The sequence below is a fragment of the Gigantopelta aegis genome, chromosome 13, assembly GCF_016097555.1.
Source record: "Gigantopelta aegis isolate Gae_Host chromosome 13, Gae_host_genome, whole genome shotgun sequence".
In the NCBI taxonomy this organism is placed as follows: Eukaryota; Metazoa; Mollusca; class Gastropoda; order Neomphalida; family Peltospiridae; genus Gigantopelta; species Gigantopelta aegis.
In genome coordinates this window covers 26,780,885-26,800,169 of record NC_054711.1, presented here as the reverse complement: position 1 = coordinate 26,800,169, position 19,285 = coordinate 26,780,885, and the positions used below count along the sequence as shown (strand labels likewise).

Genomic DNA, 19,285 nt, shown 5'->3' with positions numbered 1-19,285 from the left:
TTCAATGTTGGGCTAGTATATTATAACTACTATTGCCATGCCAGACAGGGCTTCTAGATTATGGTAGCCCCACTCCCATGGCTAGTGATATTCAATGTTGGGCTAGTATATTATAACTACTATTGCCATGCCAGACAGGGCTTCTAGATTATGGTAGCCCCACTCCCATGGCTAGTGATATTCAATGTTGGGCTAGTATATTATAACTACTATTGCCATGCCAGACAGGGCTTCTAGATTATGGTAGCCCCACTCCCATGGCTAGTGATATTCAATGTTGGGCTAGTAAATAACTACTATTGCCATGCCAGACAGGGCTTCTAGATTATGGTAGCCCCACTCCCATGGCTAGTGATATTCAATGTTGGGCTAGTATATTATAACTACTATTGCCATGCCAGACAGGGCTTCTAGATTATGGTAGCCCCACTCCCATGGCTAGTGATATTCAATGTTGGGCTAGTATATTATAACTACTATTGCCATGCCAGACAGGGCTTCTAGATTATGGTAGCCCCACTCCCATGGCTAGTGATATTCAATGTTGGGCTAGTATATTATAACTACTATTGCCATGCCAGACAGGGCTTCTAGATTATGGTAGCCCCACTCCCATGGCTAGTGATATTCAATGTTGGGCTAGTATATTATAACTACTATTGCCATGCCAGACAGGGCTTCTAGATTATGGTAGCCCCACTCCCATGGCTAGTGATATTCAATGTTGGGCTAGTATATTATAACTACTATTGCCATGCCAGACAGGGCTTCTAGATTATGGTAGCCCCACTCCCATGGCTAGTGATATTCAATGTTGGGCTAGTATATTATAACTACTATTGCCATGCCAGACAGGGCTTCTAGATTATGGTAGCCCCACTCCCATGGCTAGTGATATTCAATGTTGGGCTAGTATATTATAACTACTATTGCCATGCCAGACAGGGCTTCTAGATTATGGTAGCCCCACTCCCATGGCTAGTGATATTCAATGTTGGGCTAGTATATTATAACTACTATTGCCATGCCAGACAGGGCTTCTAGATTATGGTAGCCCCACTCCCATGGCTAGTGATATTTCAATGTTGGGCTAGTATATTATAACTACTATTGCCATGCCAGACAGGGCTTCTAGATTATGGTAGCCCCACTCCCATGGCTAGTGATATTCAATGTTGGGCTAGTATATTATAACTACTATTGCCATGCCAGACAGGGCTTCTAGATTATGGTAGCCCCACTCCCATGGCTAGTGATATTCAATGTTGGGCTAGTATATTATAACTACTATTGCCATGCCAGACAGGGCTTCTAGATTATGGTAGCCCCACTCCCATGGCTAGTGATATTCAATGTTGGGCTAGTATATTATAACTACTATTGCCATGCCAGACAGGGCTTCTAGATTATGGTAGCCCCACTCCCATGGCTAGTGATATTCAATGTTGGGCTAGTATATATTATAACTACTATTGCCATGCCAGACAGGGCTTCTAGATTATGGTAGCCCCACTCCCATGGCTAGTGATATTCAATGTTGGGCTAGTATATTATAACTACTATTGCCATGCCAGACAGGGCTTCTAGATTATGGTAGCCCCACTCCCATGGCTAGTGATATTCAATGTTGGGCTAGTATATTATAACTACTATTGCCATGCCAGACAGGGCTTCTAGATTATGGTAGCCCCACTCCCATGGCTAGTGATATTCAATGTTGGGCTAGTATATTATAACTACTATTGCCATGCCAGACAGGGCTTCTAGATTATGGTAGCCCCACTCCCATGGCTAGTGATATTCAATGTTGGGCTAGTATATTATAACTACTATTGCCATGCCAGACAGGGCTTCTAGATTATGGTAGCCCCACTCCCATGGCTAGTGATATTCAATGTTGGGCTAGTATATTATAACTACTATTGCCATGCCAGACAGGGCTTCTAGATTATGGTAGCCCCACTCCCATGGCTAGTGATATTCAATGTTGGGCTAGTATATTATAACTACTATTGCCATGCCAGACAGGGCTTCTAGATTATGGTAGCCCCACTCCCATGGCTAGTGATATTCAATGTTGGGCTAGTATATTATAACTACTATTGCCATGCCAGACAGGGCTTCTAGATTATGGTAGCCCCACTCCCATGGCTAGTGATATTCAATGTTGGGCTAGTATATTATAACTACTATTGCCATGCCAGACAGGGCTTCTAGATTATGGTAGCCCCACTCCCATGGCTAGTGATATTCAATGTTGGGCTAGTATATTATAACTACTATTGCCATGCCAGACAGGGCTTCTAGATTATGGTAGCCCCACTCCCATGGCTAGTGATATTCAATGTTGGGCTAGTATATTATAACTACTATTGCCATGCCAGACAGGGCTTCTAGATTATGGTAGCCCCACTCCCATGGCTAGTGATATTCAATGTTGGGCTAGTATATTATAACTACTATTGCCATGCCAGACAGGGCTTCTAGATTATGGTAGCCCCACTCCCATGGCTAGTGATATTCAATGTTGGGCTAGTATATTATAACTACTATTGCCATGCCAGACAGGGCTTCTAGATTATGGTAGCCCCACTCCCATGGCTAGTGATATTCAATGTTGGGCTAGTATATTATAACTACTATTGCCATGCCAGACAGGGCTTCTAGATTATGGTAGCCCCACTCCCATGGCTAGTGATATTCAATGTTGGGCTAGTATATTATAACTACTATTGCCATGCCAGACAGGGCTTCTAGATTATGGTAGCCCCACTCCCATGGCTAGTGATATTCAATGTTGGGCTAGTATATTATAACTACTATTGCCATGCCAGACAGGGCTTCTAGATTATGGTAGCCCCACTCCCATGGCTAGTGATATTCAATGTTGGGCTAGTATATTATAACTACTATTGCCATGCCAGACAGGGCTTCTAGATTATGGTAGCCCCACTCCCATGGCTAGTGATATTCAATGTTGGGCTAGTATATTATAACTACTATTGCCATGCCAGACAGGGCTTCTAGATTATGGTAGCCCCACTCCCATGGCTAGTGATATTCAATGTTGGGCTAGTATATTATAACTACTATTGCCATGCCAGACAGGGCTTCTAGATTATGGTAGCCCCACTCCCATGGCTAGTGATATTCAATGTTGGGCTAGTATATTATAACTACTATTGCCATGCCAGACAGGGCTTCTAGATTATGGTAGCCCCACTCCCATGGCTAGTGATATTCAATGTTGGGCTAGTATATTATAACTACTATTGCCATGCCAGACAGGGCTTCTAGATTATGGTAGCCCCACTCCCATGGCTAGTGATATTCAATGTTGGGCTAGTATATTATAACTACTATTGCCATGCCAGACAGGGCTTCTAGATTATGGTAGCCCCACTCCCATGGCTAGTGATATTCAATGTTGGGCTAGTATATTATAACTACTATTGCCATGCCAGACAGGGCTTCTAGATTATGGTAGCCCCACTCCCATGGCTAGTGATATTCAATGTTGGGCTAGTATATTATAACTACTATTGCCATGCCAGACAGGGCTTCTAGATTATGGTAGCCCCACTCCCATGGCTAGTGATATTCAATGTTGGGCTAGTATATTATAACTACTATTGCCATGCCAGACAGGGCTTCTAGATTATGGTAGCCCCACTCCCATGGCTAGTGATATTCAATGTTGGGCTAGTATATTATAACTACTATTGCCATGCCAGACAGGGCTTCTAGATTATGGTAGCCCCACTCCCATGGCTAGTGATATTCAATGTTGGGCTAGTATATTATAACTACTATTGCCATGCCAGACAGGGCTTCTAGATTATGGTAGCCCCACTCCCATGGCTAGTGATATTCAATGTTGGGCTAGTATATTATAACTACTATTGCCATGCCAGACAGGGCTTCTAGATTATGGTAGCCCCACTCCCATGGCTAGTGATATTCAATGTTGGGCTAGTATATTATAACTACTATTGCCATGCCAGACAGGGCTTCTAGATTATGGTAGCCCCACTCCCATGGCTAGTGATATTCAATGTTGGGCTAGTATATTATAACTACTATTGCCATGCCAGACAGGGCTTCTAGATTATGGTAGCCCCACTCCCATGGCTAGTGATATTCAATGTTGGGCTAGTAAATAACTACTATTGCCATGCCAGACAGGGCTTCTAGATTATGGTAGCCCCACTCCCATGGCTAGTGATATTCAATGTTGGGCTAGTATATTATAACTACTATTGCCATGCCAGACAGGGCTTCTAGATTATGGTAGCCCCACTCCCATGGCTAGTGATATTCAATGTTGGGCTAGTATATTATAACTACTATTGCCATGCCAGACAGGGCTTCTAGATTATGGTAGCCCCACTCCCATGGCTAGTGATATTCAATGTTGGGCTAGTATGTTGGGCTATAACTACTATTGCCATGCCAGACAGGGCTTCTAGATTATGGTAGCCCCACTCCCATGGCTAGTGATATTCAATGTTGGGCTAGTAAATAACTACTATTGCCATGCCAGACAGGGCTTCTAGATTATGGTAGCCCCACTCCCATGGCTAGTGATATTCAATGTTGGGCTAGTATATTATAACTACTATTGCCATGCCAGACAGGGCTTCTAGATTATGGTAGCCCCACTCCCATGGCTAGTGATATTCAATGTTGGGCTAGTATATTATAACTACTATTGCCATGCCAGACAGGGCTTCTAGATTATGGTAGCCCCACTCCCATGGCTAGTGATATTCAATGTTGGGCTAGTATATGTTGGGCTTATAACTACTATTGCCATGCCAGACAGGGCTTCTAGATTATGGTAGCCCCACTCCCATGGCTAGTGATATTCAATGTTGGGCTAGTATATTATAACTACTATTGCCATGCCAGACAGGGCTTCTAGATTATGGTAGCCCCACTCCCATGGCTAGTGATATTCAATGTTGGGCTAGTATATTATAACTACTATTGCCATGCCAGACAGGGCTTCTAGATTATGGTAGCCCCACTCCCATGGCTAGTGATATTCAATGTTGGGCTAGTATATTATAACTACTATTGCCATGCCAGACAGGGCTTCTAGATTATGGTAGCCCCACTCCCATGGCTAGTGATATTCAATGTTGGGCTAGTATATTATAACTACTATTGCCATGCCAGACAGGGCTTCTAGATTATGGTAGCCCCACTCCCATGGCTAGTGATATTCAATGTTGGGCTAGTATATTATAACTACTATTGCCATGCCAGACAGGGCTTCTAGATTATGGTAGCCCCACTCCCATGGCTAGTGATATTCAATGTTGGGCTAGTATATTATAACTACTATTGCCATGCCAGACAGGGCTTCTAGATTATGGTAGCCCCACTCCCATGGCTAGTGATATTCAATGTTGGGCTAGTATATTATAACTACTATTGCCATGCCAGACAGGGCTTCTAGATTATGGTAGCCCCACTCCCATGGCTAGTGATATTCAATGTTGGGCTAGTATATTATAACTACTATTGCCATGCCAGACAGGGCTTCTAGATTATGGTAGCCCCACTCCCATGGCTAGTGATATTCAATGTTGGGCTAGTATATTATAACTACTATTGCCATGCCAGACAGGGCTTCTAGATTATGGTAGCCCCACTCCCATGGCTAGTGATATTCAATGTTGGGCTAGTATATTATAACTACTATTGCCATGCCAGACAGGGCTTCTAGATTATGGTAGCCCCACTCCCATGGCTAGTGATATTCAATGTTGGGCTAGTATATTATAACTACTATTGCCATGCCAGACAGGGCTTCTAGATTATGGTAGCCCCACTCCCATGGCTAGTGATATTCAATGTTGGGCTAGTAAATAACTACTATTGCCATGCCAGACAGGGCTTCTAGATTATGGTAGCCCCACTCCCATGGCTAGTGATATTCAATGTTGGGCTAGTAAATAACTACTATTGCCATGCCAGACAGGGCTTCTAGATTATGGTAGCCCCACTCCCATGGCTAGTGATATTCAATGTTGGGCTAGTAAATAACTACTATTGCCATGCCAGACAGGGCTTCTAGATTGTGGTAGCCCCACTCCCATGGCTAGTGATATTCAATGTTGGGCTAGTAAATAACTACTATTGCCATGACAGACAGGGCTTCTAGATTATGGTAGCCCCACTCCCAAGGCTAGTGATATTCAGTGTTGGGCTAGTAAATAACTACTATTGCCATGCCAGACAGGGCTTCTAGATTATGGTAGCCCCACTCCCAAGGCTAGTGATATTCAATGTTGGGCTAGTAAATAACTACTATTGCCATGCTAGACAGGGCTTCTAGATTATGGTAGCCCCACTCCCATGGCTAGTGATATTCAATGTTGGGCTAGTAAATAACTACGACTAGTGGAATCTTTTTCTTCAAATGTTGCAGTTAAGTCTATTTTGTAAATATGAATATACTGCCCCCACCCCAACCCCCCAATCTTAGTGTTTTTAAGCTCTATCTCCCTCTTTGGGTGACATATCTGATTATTACTATTATTCAGTGAAATTGTATTAATTTAAAGTAAAGTAGGGCTAGTGAATTTTTAATAGTGGCTAGTAATTTTTTTTAATCACTGATCCCACGGCTAGTGGATTTTTATAAAAATTCTAGAAGTCCTGGGAGACAGCTATGAAAGAGTCATGTTTATGAAAGACACAATGAAGTATATTAATATTAAATATGAAAAAAGACTCAAATAAACGTTATGGTCAGATCATGAAATTATCAATGTTTGGAACTATGGTAAACAAACCAATATTGCACCAAATTATCAACATAGCCCCCTCTTCCCCCCCCCCCCCCCCCCCCAATTTAAAAAATAAATAAAATAAAATTGAAATCATTATCACATTTATCACAGATGCTTCTAGAACTAGTCTTAAAATGAGATAGCAAAGATGTGCTGTATTCGCCACTCTCAAGGAACCCCATGATAATGTCTCCACCCTACATCACGATAATGAGGAACAGCACACGCAGGGGGAGTAATAGGAAGTCCTGAAACTAAGTAATTGTGAGTCCTGTAATAAGGAAGGAAGGAGATGTTTTATTTAACGACGCACTCAACACATTTTATTTACGGTTATATGACGTCGGAACCCCATGATAATGTCTCCACCCTACATCACGATAATGAGGAACAGCACACGCAGGGGGAGTAATAGGAAGTCCTGAAACTAGTTCTAGAATATTTTCTTATAGAAATGTCATTGTACATATACATGTATTAAGCTTTTCGACAAATGAGATATTGCTAACAACTAAGTGAAAGAGGATTCTGATAAAGTCTGAAAAAAAGGAATAAAATGCAAAAATAACACCCCAAAAAGCCACCAAAACACAACTAGTTGTTTTTTTCGCAATAAAATGGCATTTCTTCAGCATTACTTATTGTAGCATGTTGAAAAAAAGACAGGAAAAAAACAGAGGTTGTTTTCAAAGGAAGACCAGAGCAGACAATGCACGTCGCAAAAGAAAAAAATGATATGCAATGCTGTTACCAATAACTTATTTATCCACTATATATATATATATCTATATATATATATATATATATATATATATATATATATATATATATATATATATATATATATATATATATATCTATATATATATATATATATATATATATATATATATATTAACGGGGAGAACAATGGATCACAATAAAGATAAACGAAAATTATTTCGAACTTACTGCAATTATAACGATTTTTTTTTTTTAATTAAATTTTAATTGTAGCCTAGTTTTGCACATAAACATAAATTTATTATTAAAAAAACTATTATTATAATTACAAACAGTACAAATGATGCAGTTCACAGCATGCATAAATTACTTTATTTTGTCCATATCCTGCGCCATACATTGTGAAATAGATAACCAACATGTAGTATTTTTAAACATATGACTGACAACTGTAGACATAAAATTATGATGTTTTGTGATTTAAAAAGTAACAGGCACTTTATGAAAAGGTAATGAAGTTCTAAAATAAAAATACTAGTGATAAGAACGTTCTGATATATAATGGGGGAGTTTTGAAAGAATTCATGGGAGATTCTGAAATAGTATTTGTGAGTTATAGAATAAAGAAATGAGGTGTTCTCAGCACTGGTAGTCACAGAGGTTTGTATAAAGCCACCCGTTCACATACATGTATGCATTACCTCCAACCCCAAAACAGTGAATTGAACAAGAGGCCTATCTACCTGTAGATCTCCGTTATTTAATGTGTATTTTGTTAGTAGGAGATAATTTATTAATTTGTAAATACTGTCTAATGTTAAATCTGAAAAAAATGTAATACAAAATTCCAAAAGTTCCAAATCATATCTCTATTACATGATGACAAAGATTATAAGAAAGAGCCGACCAGCCGTTTAGTGGGACATACATGACAGTCTGTATCCAGGGGACCAGTGCAACCCACAGCACACTCCGGGTGACAGCAACCGAATACGCCTGTGTCAAAACAGTGGTTCAGACACATGGATGTACAATGCATGCTGTTCACTGAAAAAATATATATAAAAAAATGGTTAAAAACTGACTTGAAGGTACTTGTTCAATGTGAAGAAATGAGTTTGTTTCAAAGGTACACATATTCCTTTCCAAAGAAATTACACTAACATATTAATGGTATATGAGCTTTTGAGTAAAAATTTACATTTTCTTAAAGGTACATGTTCATTTCAGTACAAATTACATTGTGTTAAAGGTACATATTCCTTGCAGTACAAATTACATTGTGTTAAAGGTACATATTCCTTTCAGTACAAATTACGTTGTGTTAAAGGTACATATTCCTTGCAGTACAAATTACATTGTGTTAAAGGTACATATTCCTTTCAGTACAAATTACATTGTCTTTACAAAAAGTACATTCCTCTGTCTAGAAATTATATTGATGTCTTAAAGGCACACATTCTTCTGTGTATGTCTTTAAAGATGGATATTCCTTGGTGCAGAAATTACACTCTTAAAAGTACACATGCCTCTCTCTATAAAAAATTACACTGATGTATTAATGTTAATCTATATGTAAAAATTATACTGTCTTAAAAGTACACGTGTTCTGCCGAAATTACACTAATTACATGTATTTGTATGTTTATGTTCCCTCTCCACAACCACCATCACAACCACAACCATCACACGATTGACAATTGACACCTGGGCCTCATTTTACAAAGCGATATTGGCGATAAAATGACATTGCACTATCATACTAATTTATTAACTACAGACATAGGGCTATGTCAAAAAACACCACGAGACTTTGCCGCATAGGTGAAATCAGTTCGTTAAATTTCAGGGTCTGACCCATGGACTATTTGGTGCATGACTACCTTATGCATACAACTAATTTTCAGGGTAGAATGATGGAAATACATGGTAAAAAGGTGTCAGATTAGCACATTTTGCCCGAATATGAGGTTTTGAATATTATTTCTGCCCGAATTTGAGGTTTTGCTCCAGCACGGCTGTGGGGGTGCCCCCCTACACATACACTCACATGCACACACACACACACACACACACACATACACACACCCACACAGACACACACACACAGACACACACATACACACACACACACACGTACACAGACACACACACACACACACACATACAGACATACTGCCCCCATCTTGTACGCTTATGATTATACCTTGTTGGCAAAGATTGTCTTCGGGTCCCCAACATCGACTGACGTTTTTAGCAAGACAGTGTGACGAACACGGCTCACCTGTAAACACACAGAACAGTTCGTAGTATTGCAACAGAAAGAAAGAAAGAAATGTTTTATTTAACAACGCTCAACACATTTTTATTTACGGTTATATGACGTCAGACATATGGTTAAGGACCACACAGAAAGAAAGAAAGAAATGTTTTATTTAACGATGCACTCAACACATTTTATTTACGGTTATATGGCGTCAGACATATGGATAAGGACCACACAGATTTTGAGAGGAAACCCGCTGTCGCCACTATATGGGCTACTCTTCCGATTAGCAGCAAGGGATCTTTTATTTGCGCTTCCCACAGGCAGGATAGCACAAACCATGGCCTTTGTTGAACCAGTTATGGATCACTGGTCGGTGCAAGTGGTTTACACCTACCCATTGAGCCTTGCGGAGGAGTCACTCAGGGTTTGGAGTCGGTATCTGGATTAAAGATCCCATGCTTCGACTGGGATCCGAACCCAGTACCTACCAACCTGTAGACCGATGGCCTACCATGATGCCACCGAGGCCGGTAAGGACCACACAGATATTGAGATAGGAAACCCGCTGTCGCCACTTCATAGGCTACTCTTTCCGATTAGCAGCAAGGGATCTTTTATATGCACCATCCCACAGACAGGATAGTACATACCACAGCCTTTGATATACCAGTCGTGGTGCACGGGATCGATCCCAAACCGACCGTGCATCGAGTGAACGCTGTACCACTGGGCTATGTCCCACCCCTATTGCAACAGTGACAAGGACAGGGAAGTGGAGTTAGACAAGTTTAAGAACAAACAGAACAAGAAACAAATGCATTTCAGAAGGAAGAAATAAGGACAGTAAAAAATCTATCATTCATTGATCACAGAAGACAAACATCTGTCGCGAATAAATGAATGTTTAACAATATCCCAGCAATATATATATATATATCAGCTACTGGATGTGAAACAATGGTAAATATATAAATGGATTGATGACCAAGATCATTATAAAAATTCTAAAATTAAGTTATAAGCACAGTGTAAAGAGACTTTAGGAACTGTGCACAAATATACGTATCACAGCTAAGTATGTTTAAACATCTTGTAAATATTTCAAAGTAAGTCCTGGGTGAATCCGAAATTATTCCATTAGATTTCGTCTACCAAATACATCTTTCCTCGTCGGTCCACCAAAATATATTGAACCGTCAGTTTACACTGACAGTGCATGAAAAAGATCAGCAATGGGGAAGGAAGTAACACTATAGCCCCCTTCCTATAGTCTACTGCCTCTATTAGAAACATACTTATCTGCCCTTGATTTGCATAGCGCTAAGCGCCCCAATTAGCCACTAAATGACTTCTGGTGCGTTCACGCTCCAGTCGCTTGCAACAAAGGAGGTGATGTAATGATATAAAGGAAAGATGAATCCCAAAAGGCGACAACAGAAAAGCTAGCCTCCAATAGCAATATGCACCTGTCGTGATTGTAAGTATATATGTATGTATATATTTCAAGTTGTTTTTAAAAGTCGAATAGCCGGAACAGTGAAATTGTATACATAACCAATTTATTGTGTTGTGTATTGATGGTATAACTTTCGTTGTGGTATATGTCTTAATTTTGAAATGGCGCATGGCACAAAACATGATGTCAAAACATTTTAAACCAATAAAAAAAAACTGAAAATTTCGGAACAATGGGGATAAAAATAACACTTGAAGGAAAAACAGAAGTGAGGATTTTTATCCTAGAAAAGGAATTACGGCCTGGGTGACAAGAAAATCTTGCAACAATCGGCCATCATTGGCAGTACACGTATACGTTTAGTAGGCTCTCATTGGTATAGCATGTTTTAGCAGTACGTGTTGCAACCTGTGTGATTTTTAAAAGTGAAAAGATCATAGTGAAAAGTTCATCACCAATACACAATATAACAAAGTTGGTTTGATGCAAAATATTAATGTTTTGTTCTGCAACATTTCCAGCTAAAGTGAGACTGTTTTGTTTAAAAGAAAAAAGAAAGAAATGTTTTATTTAACGACACACTCAACACATTTTAATTACGGTTATATGGCGTCAGACATATGGTTAAGGACCATACAGATATTGAGAGAGGAAACCCGCTGTCGCCACTTCATGGGCTATTCTTTTCGATTAGCAGCAAGGGATATGCACCATCCCACGGCCTTTGATATACCAGTCGTGGTGCACTAGCTGTGCTGTTTTGTTTAATAACCCGATACAGGGGCGTAGCATGATCTAGACCTGGGGGGGGGGGGGGGGGGTTTCGAATATGAACCCAAGTGGACCCTTTTTCTATTCTGTTTTTGCACCACCAGAAACTCCATATGTATAAACCTGTATATTTTAGTTCTGAAAGCAGACCATTTGCTTCAACGGGTGTGTGTGTGTGTGTGTGAACCCCGAACCCCTCAGCCTACGCCCCTGCGATATGTATATGTAATATGTATGAATATACTTACAGTTCTTAGAATGACCTTGTTTTATCATGTGTAAAACATTTTCTCGGTTCGGTGTCATGTGATCCCAGTCGATCGTGTCCACGTGACACAGTAGTGGATTTTCTAGGAACAGAACTTGTCCGCGAGAAATTTCTAAAAATAGAACAAAAATGAGTTTAAAAGCTTAACAAGAGCACCTCTGATACTATGCATGGCGGCCATTTAACGACAGCTTGGCGAGACTTCTCAACATTGTTAAGTCAGGGTTAAATGAGTCTTTGTGAGTCTTTCAATATTACTACAGGTCAATTTAAAGACGTCTGACTGGATGCTACACAGTGATATACAACTTCAGGGCCGTAGCTAGGATTTTTTGTTTGGGGGGGGGGGGGGGCAACTGAGTAGTTAATAGTCTAAAACTCCTTAAACAGTTAAGAAGAGAATTTTTTTAAGTTTCTATAATGCTTTACGGATTTTTTCGGGGGAGGGGGAGGGGGACAAATGCCCCCCTTGCTAGCTACGGCCCTGAAGTTCCACATTCAATTCCAACCGTCCACAGGAATTAACTCCACGTGTACCGATTCCTATCCAGGAGGTGACAAGTTAACTCAGCATGTTCTGGCACCGTAAATAAATGTAATTTGGAAAATACATTTTATTTTTTCTGAAACCTGTTTTAAAGATTACGTAAGAGCTTATTGTTTAAAGATATATCTATATCCCTTCCCATACGGAAGGCATTTTTTCATACTATGCAATTTACTACAAGTTAAAGTTATTTCCGAGCCGATTGTTTTCTAAACTGCACACAGAAATAGTTGTTTATTTATTATTATTATTATTATTATTATTATTATTATTTTCCTTCTTATCTCAAACCAAACTGAAATTATTTACCAAAAAACCCCAAACATTCTGTAGGAAGATCGGACGGACTATAACTCGCTTTTGTTTGTTTTCATAGGTAACATTTCGCTGTAAAAATAAATGGTATCAAATGGGGCCAGAGAACACTTGGCGAAAAATCGAAGCTAACAAGTTCTGCTTGTAAATACCGTGTAACACGGACCTTACCTTTCAATGCTGGCATATGCAAGGTTCGCAATCCACTGGTCTCATTGCGAGAGGTCAAGGTCACCACAAGGCCATACTCTGACCCGAGAACGGCAAACGTGCTGTCTGCTCGAATCAGAATCAGCTTGGGAAGTGAGATCGTATCCACTTCTGTCACCAACCCGATGAGAACATATCCGGTGACGATCTCTATGTCCTTCAAAAAGTCAAGGTCGTAATGTATCTCCATGGAAACGAGGTTGGTGATCTCGAGGTTGCCGTTGACGAACGTGCAGCCATGAAAGTGACGTCGCAGAGCCTGGTAGTGGTCGGACAGATTACCGGAAATGGCGAATCCGACGCTGGTTCCGTAACATTCTTTGAACTCCACCTGTTCGTCTGATGAAAACACGAAACGAAAATTATGCAACCGTTTTGAACATTTATGCACTTATTCACAGAAGTCGGAACACTCCAGCAACCCTGTTATGAATACACCCACCGGGGAATATCGGAGGCTGTGCCCAAGACAGTTGTGCTTGAACCTTCAGTAGATGTAAGCATGAGTCAAATAGCTGATTGATTGACTGATGCCAGCAACTGGACAACTATATATTAAAAGGACTATCCTGGGTCTACAGCCATTGTAAGATGTTTCCCCACAGAGAGAGACTAAAATTCAATTAAATACATTTTCTTGGTTAGAATACCAGAGTCTGTGTATCCAACCTGTTTGCGGTCGTGTGCTAGTGTTATGTTCTTGGTTAGAATACCAGAGTCTGTGTATTCAATCTGTTTGCGGTCGTGTGCTAGTGTTATGTTCTTGGTTAGAATACCAGAGTCTGTGTATCCAACCTGTTTGCGGTCGTGTGCTAGTGTTATGTTCTTGGTTAGAATACCAGAGTCTGTGTATCCAACCTGTTTGCGGTCGTGTGCTAGTGTTATGTTCTTGGTTAGAATACCAGAGTCTTGCGTCTGTTTGCGTGTGCTAGTGTTATGTTCTTGGTTAGAATACCAGAGTCTGTGTATCCAACCTGTTTGCGGTCGTGTGCTAGTGTTATGTTCTTGGTTAGAATACCAGAGTCTGTGTATTCAACCTGTTTGCGGTCGTGTGCTAGTGTTATGTTCTTGGTTAGAATACCAGAGTCTGTGTATCCAACCTGTTTGCGGTCGTGTGCTAGTGTTATGTTCTTGGTTAGAATACCAGAGTCTGTGTATCCAACCTGTTTGCGGTCGTGTGCTAGTGTTATGTTCTTGGTTAGAATACCAGAGTCTGTGTATCCAACCTGTTTGCGGTCGTGTGCTAGTGTTATGTTCTTGGTTAGAATACCAGAGTCTGTGTATCCAACCTGTTTGCGGTCGTGTGCTAGTGTTATGTTCTTGGTTAGAATACCAGAGTCTGTGTATCCAATCTGTTTGCGGTCGTGTGCTAGTGTTATTTTCTTTGTTAGAATACCAGTGTCTGTGTATCCAATCTGTTTGCGGGTTAGTAGTAGTCATTGTTCATTTTCTATGTTACATATATTGTTTACGAAATTGGTGGAAAATAAAATCTGGTTTGGGTTTGGACAACAACAAACATGTTTATACAGATACAGTAAACAGGAAAATGTCTTTAGTGTGTAATTTTAGTCGTCAATAAGGATGCGTTAGTCATAAACATGTTACGATGGTAACAGACTCCTGAAGAAAAGTCCCTATAGGTAGTACTAAACCAAATAACTTCCGGCTGGGTCAAAGTTCGATATGTATCGATTTTTTTTATAGAGAAGTGAAGACTACAAGTCCTGTGATTGGTGATAAATGTGAGTGTTGGTTATATAAAAAAAAAATATATATCTAGTCAGAAAATGTATGCAATTGTATTTCATCTAGTACCACTGTGTCAAGTTGCCTTGTGCTTGATACATGTATGGGGTACCTGTAAAAAGAAGTACTCGAATTTTGTGCGGAACTAGGGTAGTCATAGACGCTACCCGTTATCTCAGAAATGAGCAGCTTGACCTCCAATTTTTTCTGATTCACTTTAAGAGTGAGGGTGGTAGTATCTATATCCGTGGCGTTTATATCGATTGATACGCTGCAGGTAGGAGTTTTAGCCACACATGTTACTATTGTCGTCTATGGGATTTGATTTGGTAGTATACACCATATAATTCGTCATTCAGAGTTGGAGCAGCAGCCTTATCCCTTAAATATCATAGCATAGCGCTCATTTTGACATATATTAATATGGCTTCTGTTCAGCTAAGTCGACATTGTTCGTTACGAAACCGTAACTATGTGTCTCTTCCCCCCCCCCCCCCATCCAATTCCCTCCCTTTCCTTCCCCTTTATTACACAATGGACATATTCTATTTTTGTAATGGTACATTTTTCCATCTGCCCGTTTCAATTGGAAGATCATGGTTGATAATCTAAAACGTAATAATGGGCACCTGTGTTTTCTCTCTATACTTGCGAGGCAATATACCAAATAGCATCTGACCGATTCAAATTTCGAAGTGTACACAACTTAAATAGCTCAGTATATACTGCCATGCTTGTCATTAGTTAAGCCCCGATCACACTGTCAAGGATCGTCTGGCCGGATCCACGACGGATGAAAACCTCACGGATGACTCCGGATAGTGATCTATCCGCGGTCCCCTACGAATGCACCACGGTTTAACTACGGTTTTTGACGGATAAATCGAGGATTATTAAGGATAGGGGTTAGTTGACAACGGGCCGGGGGGGGGGGGGGGGGGGGGCTATGGGTCCGCAACGGATCGGTGCAGTTTAATACGGACCACAACGGATTGTCACGAATAATGCCGGGTCGTATCCGTGGCTAACCCGGCGTCCTGATCCTTGACAATGTGATCGAGGCTTTATATACGTGACTGCACTTGGTATCATGAAATATTATTTCAGCTAGCCAGTAAATTCCTAGAATATGATTTGAATAGTTGCTGTTGTGCTGGAAACACGTCGTGCGGCGTACTTTAACATCCATTTTCTTTTATATATCCAAAAGAGTAGGATTACCGTTAATTTAAAGGTAAAGAGTTATAGTGTTAATATCTGTGGTACTAATATCGATTAACATGTAGAAATATTGTCTAAAAAAATTACCGCCAAGAGATTATATGAAGAAAATACCTTCATTTCAAATAATAAAATCACAAATAAATAAATGAAATAAATAATAAAAATAAACACGAAGTAACGGGAATGCCTTTGTAGAAATCGTCTGCTCTGTCTCTGTCTCTCTCTCTCTCTCTCTCTCTCTCTCTCTCTCTCTCTCTCTCTCTCAGGATCGATCCCCGTTGGGCTATTTCTCACTCCAGCCAATGCACCACGACTGGTATATCAAAGGCCGTGATATCCTGTCTGTGGGATGGTGCATATAAAAGATCCTTTGCTGCTAATCGAAAAGAGTAGCCCATAAAGTGGCGACAGAGGGTTTCCTCCCTCAGTATCTGTGTGGTCCTTGACCATATGTCCGACGTTATATAACCGTAAATAAAATGTGTTAAGTGCGTTGTTAAATAAAACATTTCCTTTCTTCGTAGCCCAGTGGTAAAGCGCTCACTTGATGCGCGGTTCGTCTGGGATCGGTCCCTGTCGGTGGACCCATTGGGCTATTTCTCGTTTCAGCCAGTGCACCACGACTGGTATATCAAAGACCATGGTATGTCCTATCCTGTTTTTGGAATGGTGCATATAAAAAATCCCTTGCTACTAATAGAAAACTGTAGCAAGTTTCCTTTCTAAAACTGTATGTCAAAATTACCAAATGTTTGACATCCAATAACCGATGATTAATATATCAATGTGCTCTAGTGGTGTCGTTAAACAAAAAAAAATTCTCTTACATTTGAGTAGCAGATCTATTTATCCAAAAGCAAATTTAAAACCCCCCGATATTTCCCATGTTAACTTGTTGGTCTAGGCGTGTAGGGCCGTATAGGAATATTTACACGACCCAAGGGACATTCCTGAGTTTGCTGCAATTTTTAAGATGTTATCGACTAACAGAGACTTTTTAACGATTGTAATTACATATCAAGTATATTTTTCTGCATAATATATTAGTGGCTTTATATTAAACGTGTTTCTGATCGTTCTAATATTTGTACTAGGTCAAATTTCATTTTATTTCCTAAAATATATTTCCTAAAAACAAAATCCAGTTTGGGTTTCTTACAAATATTAAGACAACCAGAAACACATTGAATATACGGACACTGACATTATAAACAAGAAAATATGTTTAATATGTAAGCTTAATTGTAGAAATATGTTATTGGTCGGAAACATCTTACAATGCAGCAAACTCAGGAATGTCCCTTTAAAGATGTAATCTCGTCTCGCCATCTTTTTTTATTTATTATTTTTATTTTTTATTTATTTATTTTTTTAGTCCTAGATCACAAACATAGCAGTGTCAGGGATGGGAGCCCCAAATCACTGCTATACATATAATAAATATACAACACACATATCCATACACAAACAAATACGTACACACGTACCCGGATGTCCTCCGATACATACACATATGTACATACATAGATTCACACATACATACATATATGCAAAAAGGCATCAATGTAAGTGGATACAAGAGTAGTAAATATACATACATGTAATTGGTTTAATCTGGGATATTATAAAGGGAAGAGAGAGGATAAGAAAGCGGAGAAAGAGGTAGAAGACGAGATAAGGTTATATACGTGAAGTGTATGTTTATTTTTCTTGTTTTCCGCTATCTCCAAACAAGCCATAGACAAGAACAAACTTAAGCTAACATCATATATTTCATTTAATCGTTATCATTAAATAAATTAGCCCATGGAGCCCATTGTTTATTAAACATTTCATATTTGCAATTTTTATATAAAATAAATCTTTCTATTTCTGTGTACTAGGTCAAATTTCATTTTATTTCCTAAAATAAATTTTTTTGTACGTACGAAATTATTTGAAAACAAAATCCAGTTTGGGCTTCTTACAAATATTAAGACGACCAGAAACACATTGAATATACAGACACTGATGTTATAAACAAGAAAATATATTTAATATGTAAGTTTAATCGTAGAAATATGTTATTGGTCGGAAACATCTTACAATGCAGCAAACTCAGGAATGTCCCTTTAAAGATGTAATCTCGTCTCGCCATCTTAAAGGATCGTTCTCTGATGTAAAATAAACCTGCACTTTTAAAGCTGCAGTTTCGCAATATTTGGTATTATTATTTAACGATTTTGAATAGACGACCGGTGTAATAGCCGAAAATATACCCCCTCCAAATTATACCCGGTTTATAAACTGGACTATCCCAGAATATACCCCGGGGTATAAAACAGGCTAGCCCAGAGTATACATCTCTTTTATGAAAACAGTAGTTGCTTTTCTTTTAAAGCGTTTATTATTATTTATTTATTTATTTTGTATATAGGTTAGTAATAAAAAATGAGGGTTAGGGTTAGGGGTATAAAACAGGCTAGCCCACTTTAACACCGGGTATAGTTTGGCGGGGGGTGGGGGTGGGGGTATATTTTGGGCTGCTACACCGGTACCAACATTAATTTTCTCAGTTGGATATCATTAAATTGGCTATACTCGCTTTCCGCGTCATATCAAAAACGTATCACACTCCATTTTAAAGGGACAATCCTCAGTTGGATATCATTAAATTGGCTATAGTCGCTATCCACGTCATATCAAAAACGTATCACACTCCATTTTAAAGGGACAATCCTCAGTTCGATAGCATTAAATTGGCTATAGTCGCTATCCACGTCATATCAAAAACGTATCACACTCCATTTTAAAGGGACAATCCTCAGTTGGATATCATTAAATTGGCTATACTCGCTTTCCACGTCATATCAAAAACGTATCACACTCCATTTTAAAGGGACAATCCTCAGTTGGATAGCATTAAATTGGCTATAGTCGCTATCCGCGTCATATCAAAAACGTATCACAC

At 39.6% G+C, this 19,285-nt stretch overlaps 1 protein-coding gene across 2 annotated transcripts in view; it reads right to left on the bottom strand.

The window, feature by feature from the left end:
- LOC121387618 overlaps window positions 1-19,285 on the bottom strand; it is a 29,086-nt gene that overhangs the window by 5,078 nt on the left and 4,723 nt on the right. For both annotated transcript variants that reach the window (XR_005959844.1, XM_041518787.1), the window contains exons 2-5: window positions 13,324-13,701; window positions 12,271-12,402; window positions 9,733-9,810; window positions 8,455-8,573 (exon numbers count right to left, since the gene is read on the bottom strand). Coding sequence is in view for 1 of the 2 variants with exons in the window: in XM_041518787.1 (XP_041374721.1) it covers window positions 8,455-8,573; window positions 9,733-9,810; window positions 12,271-12,402; window positions 13,324-13,701 (707 nt within the window). In the remaining variant the exon portion in view is untranslated. The remainder of the gene's footprint in view (window positions 1-8,454; window positions 8,574-9,732; window positions 9,811-12,270; window positions 12,403-13,323; window positions 13,702-19,285) is intronic.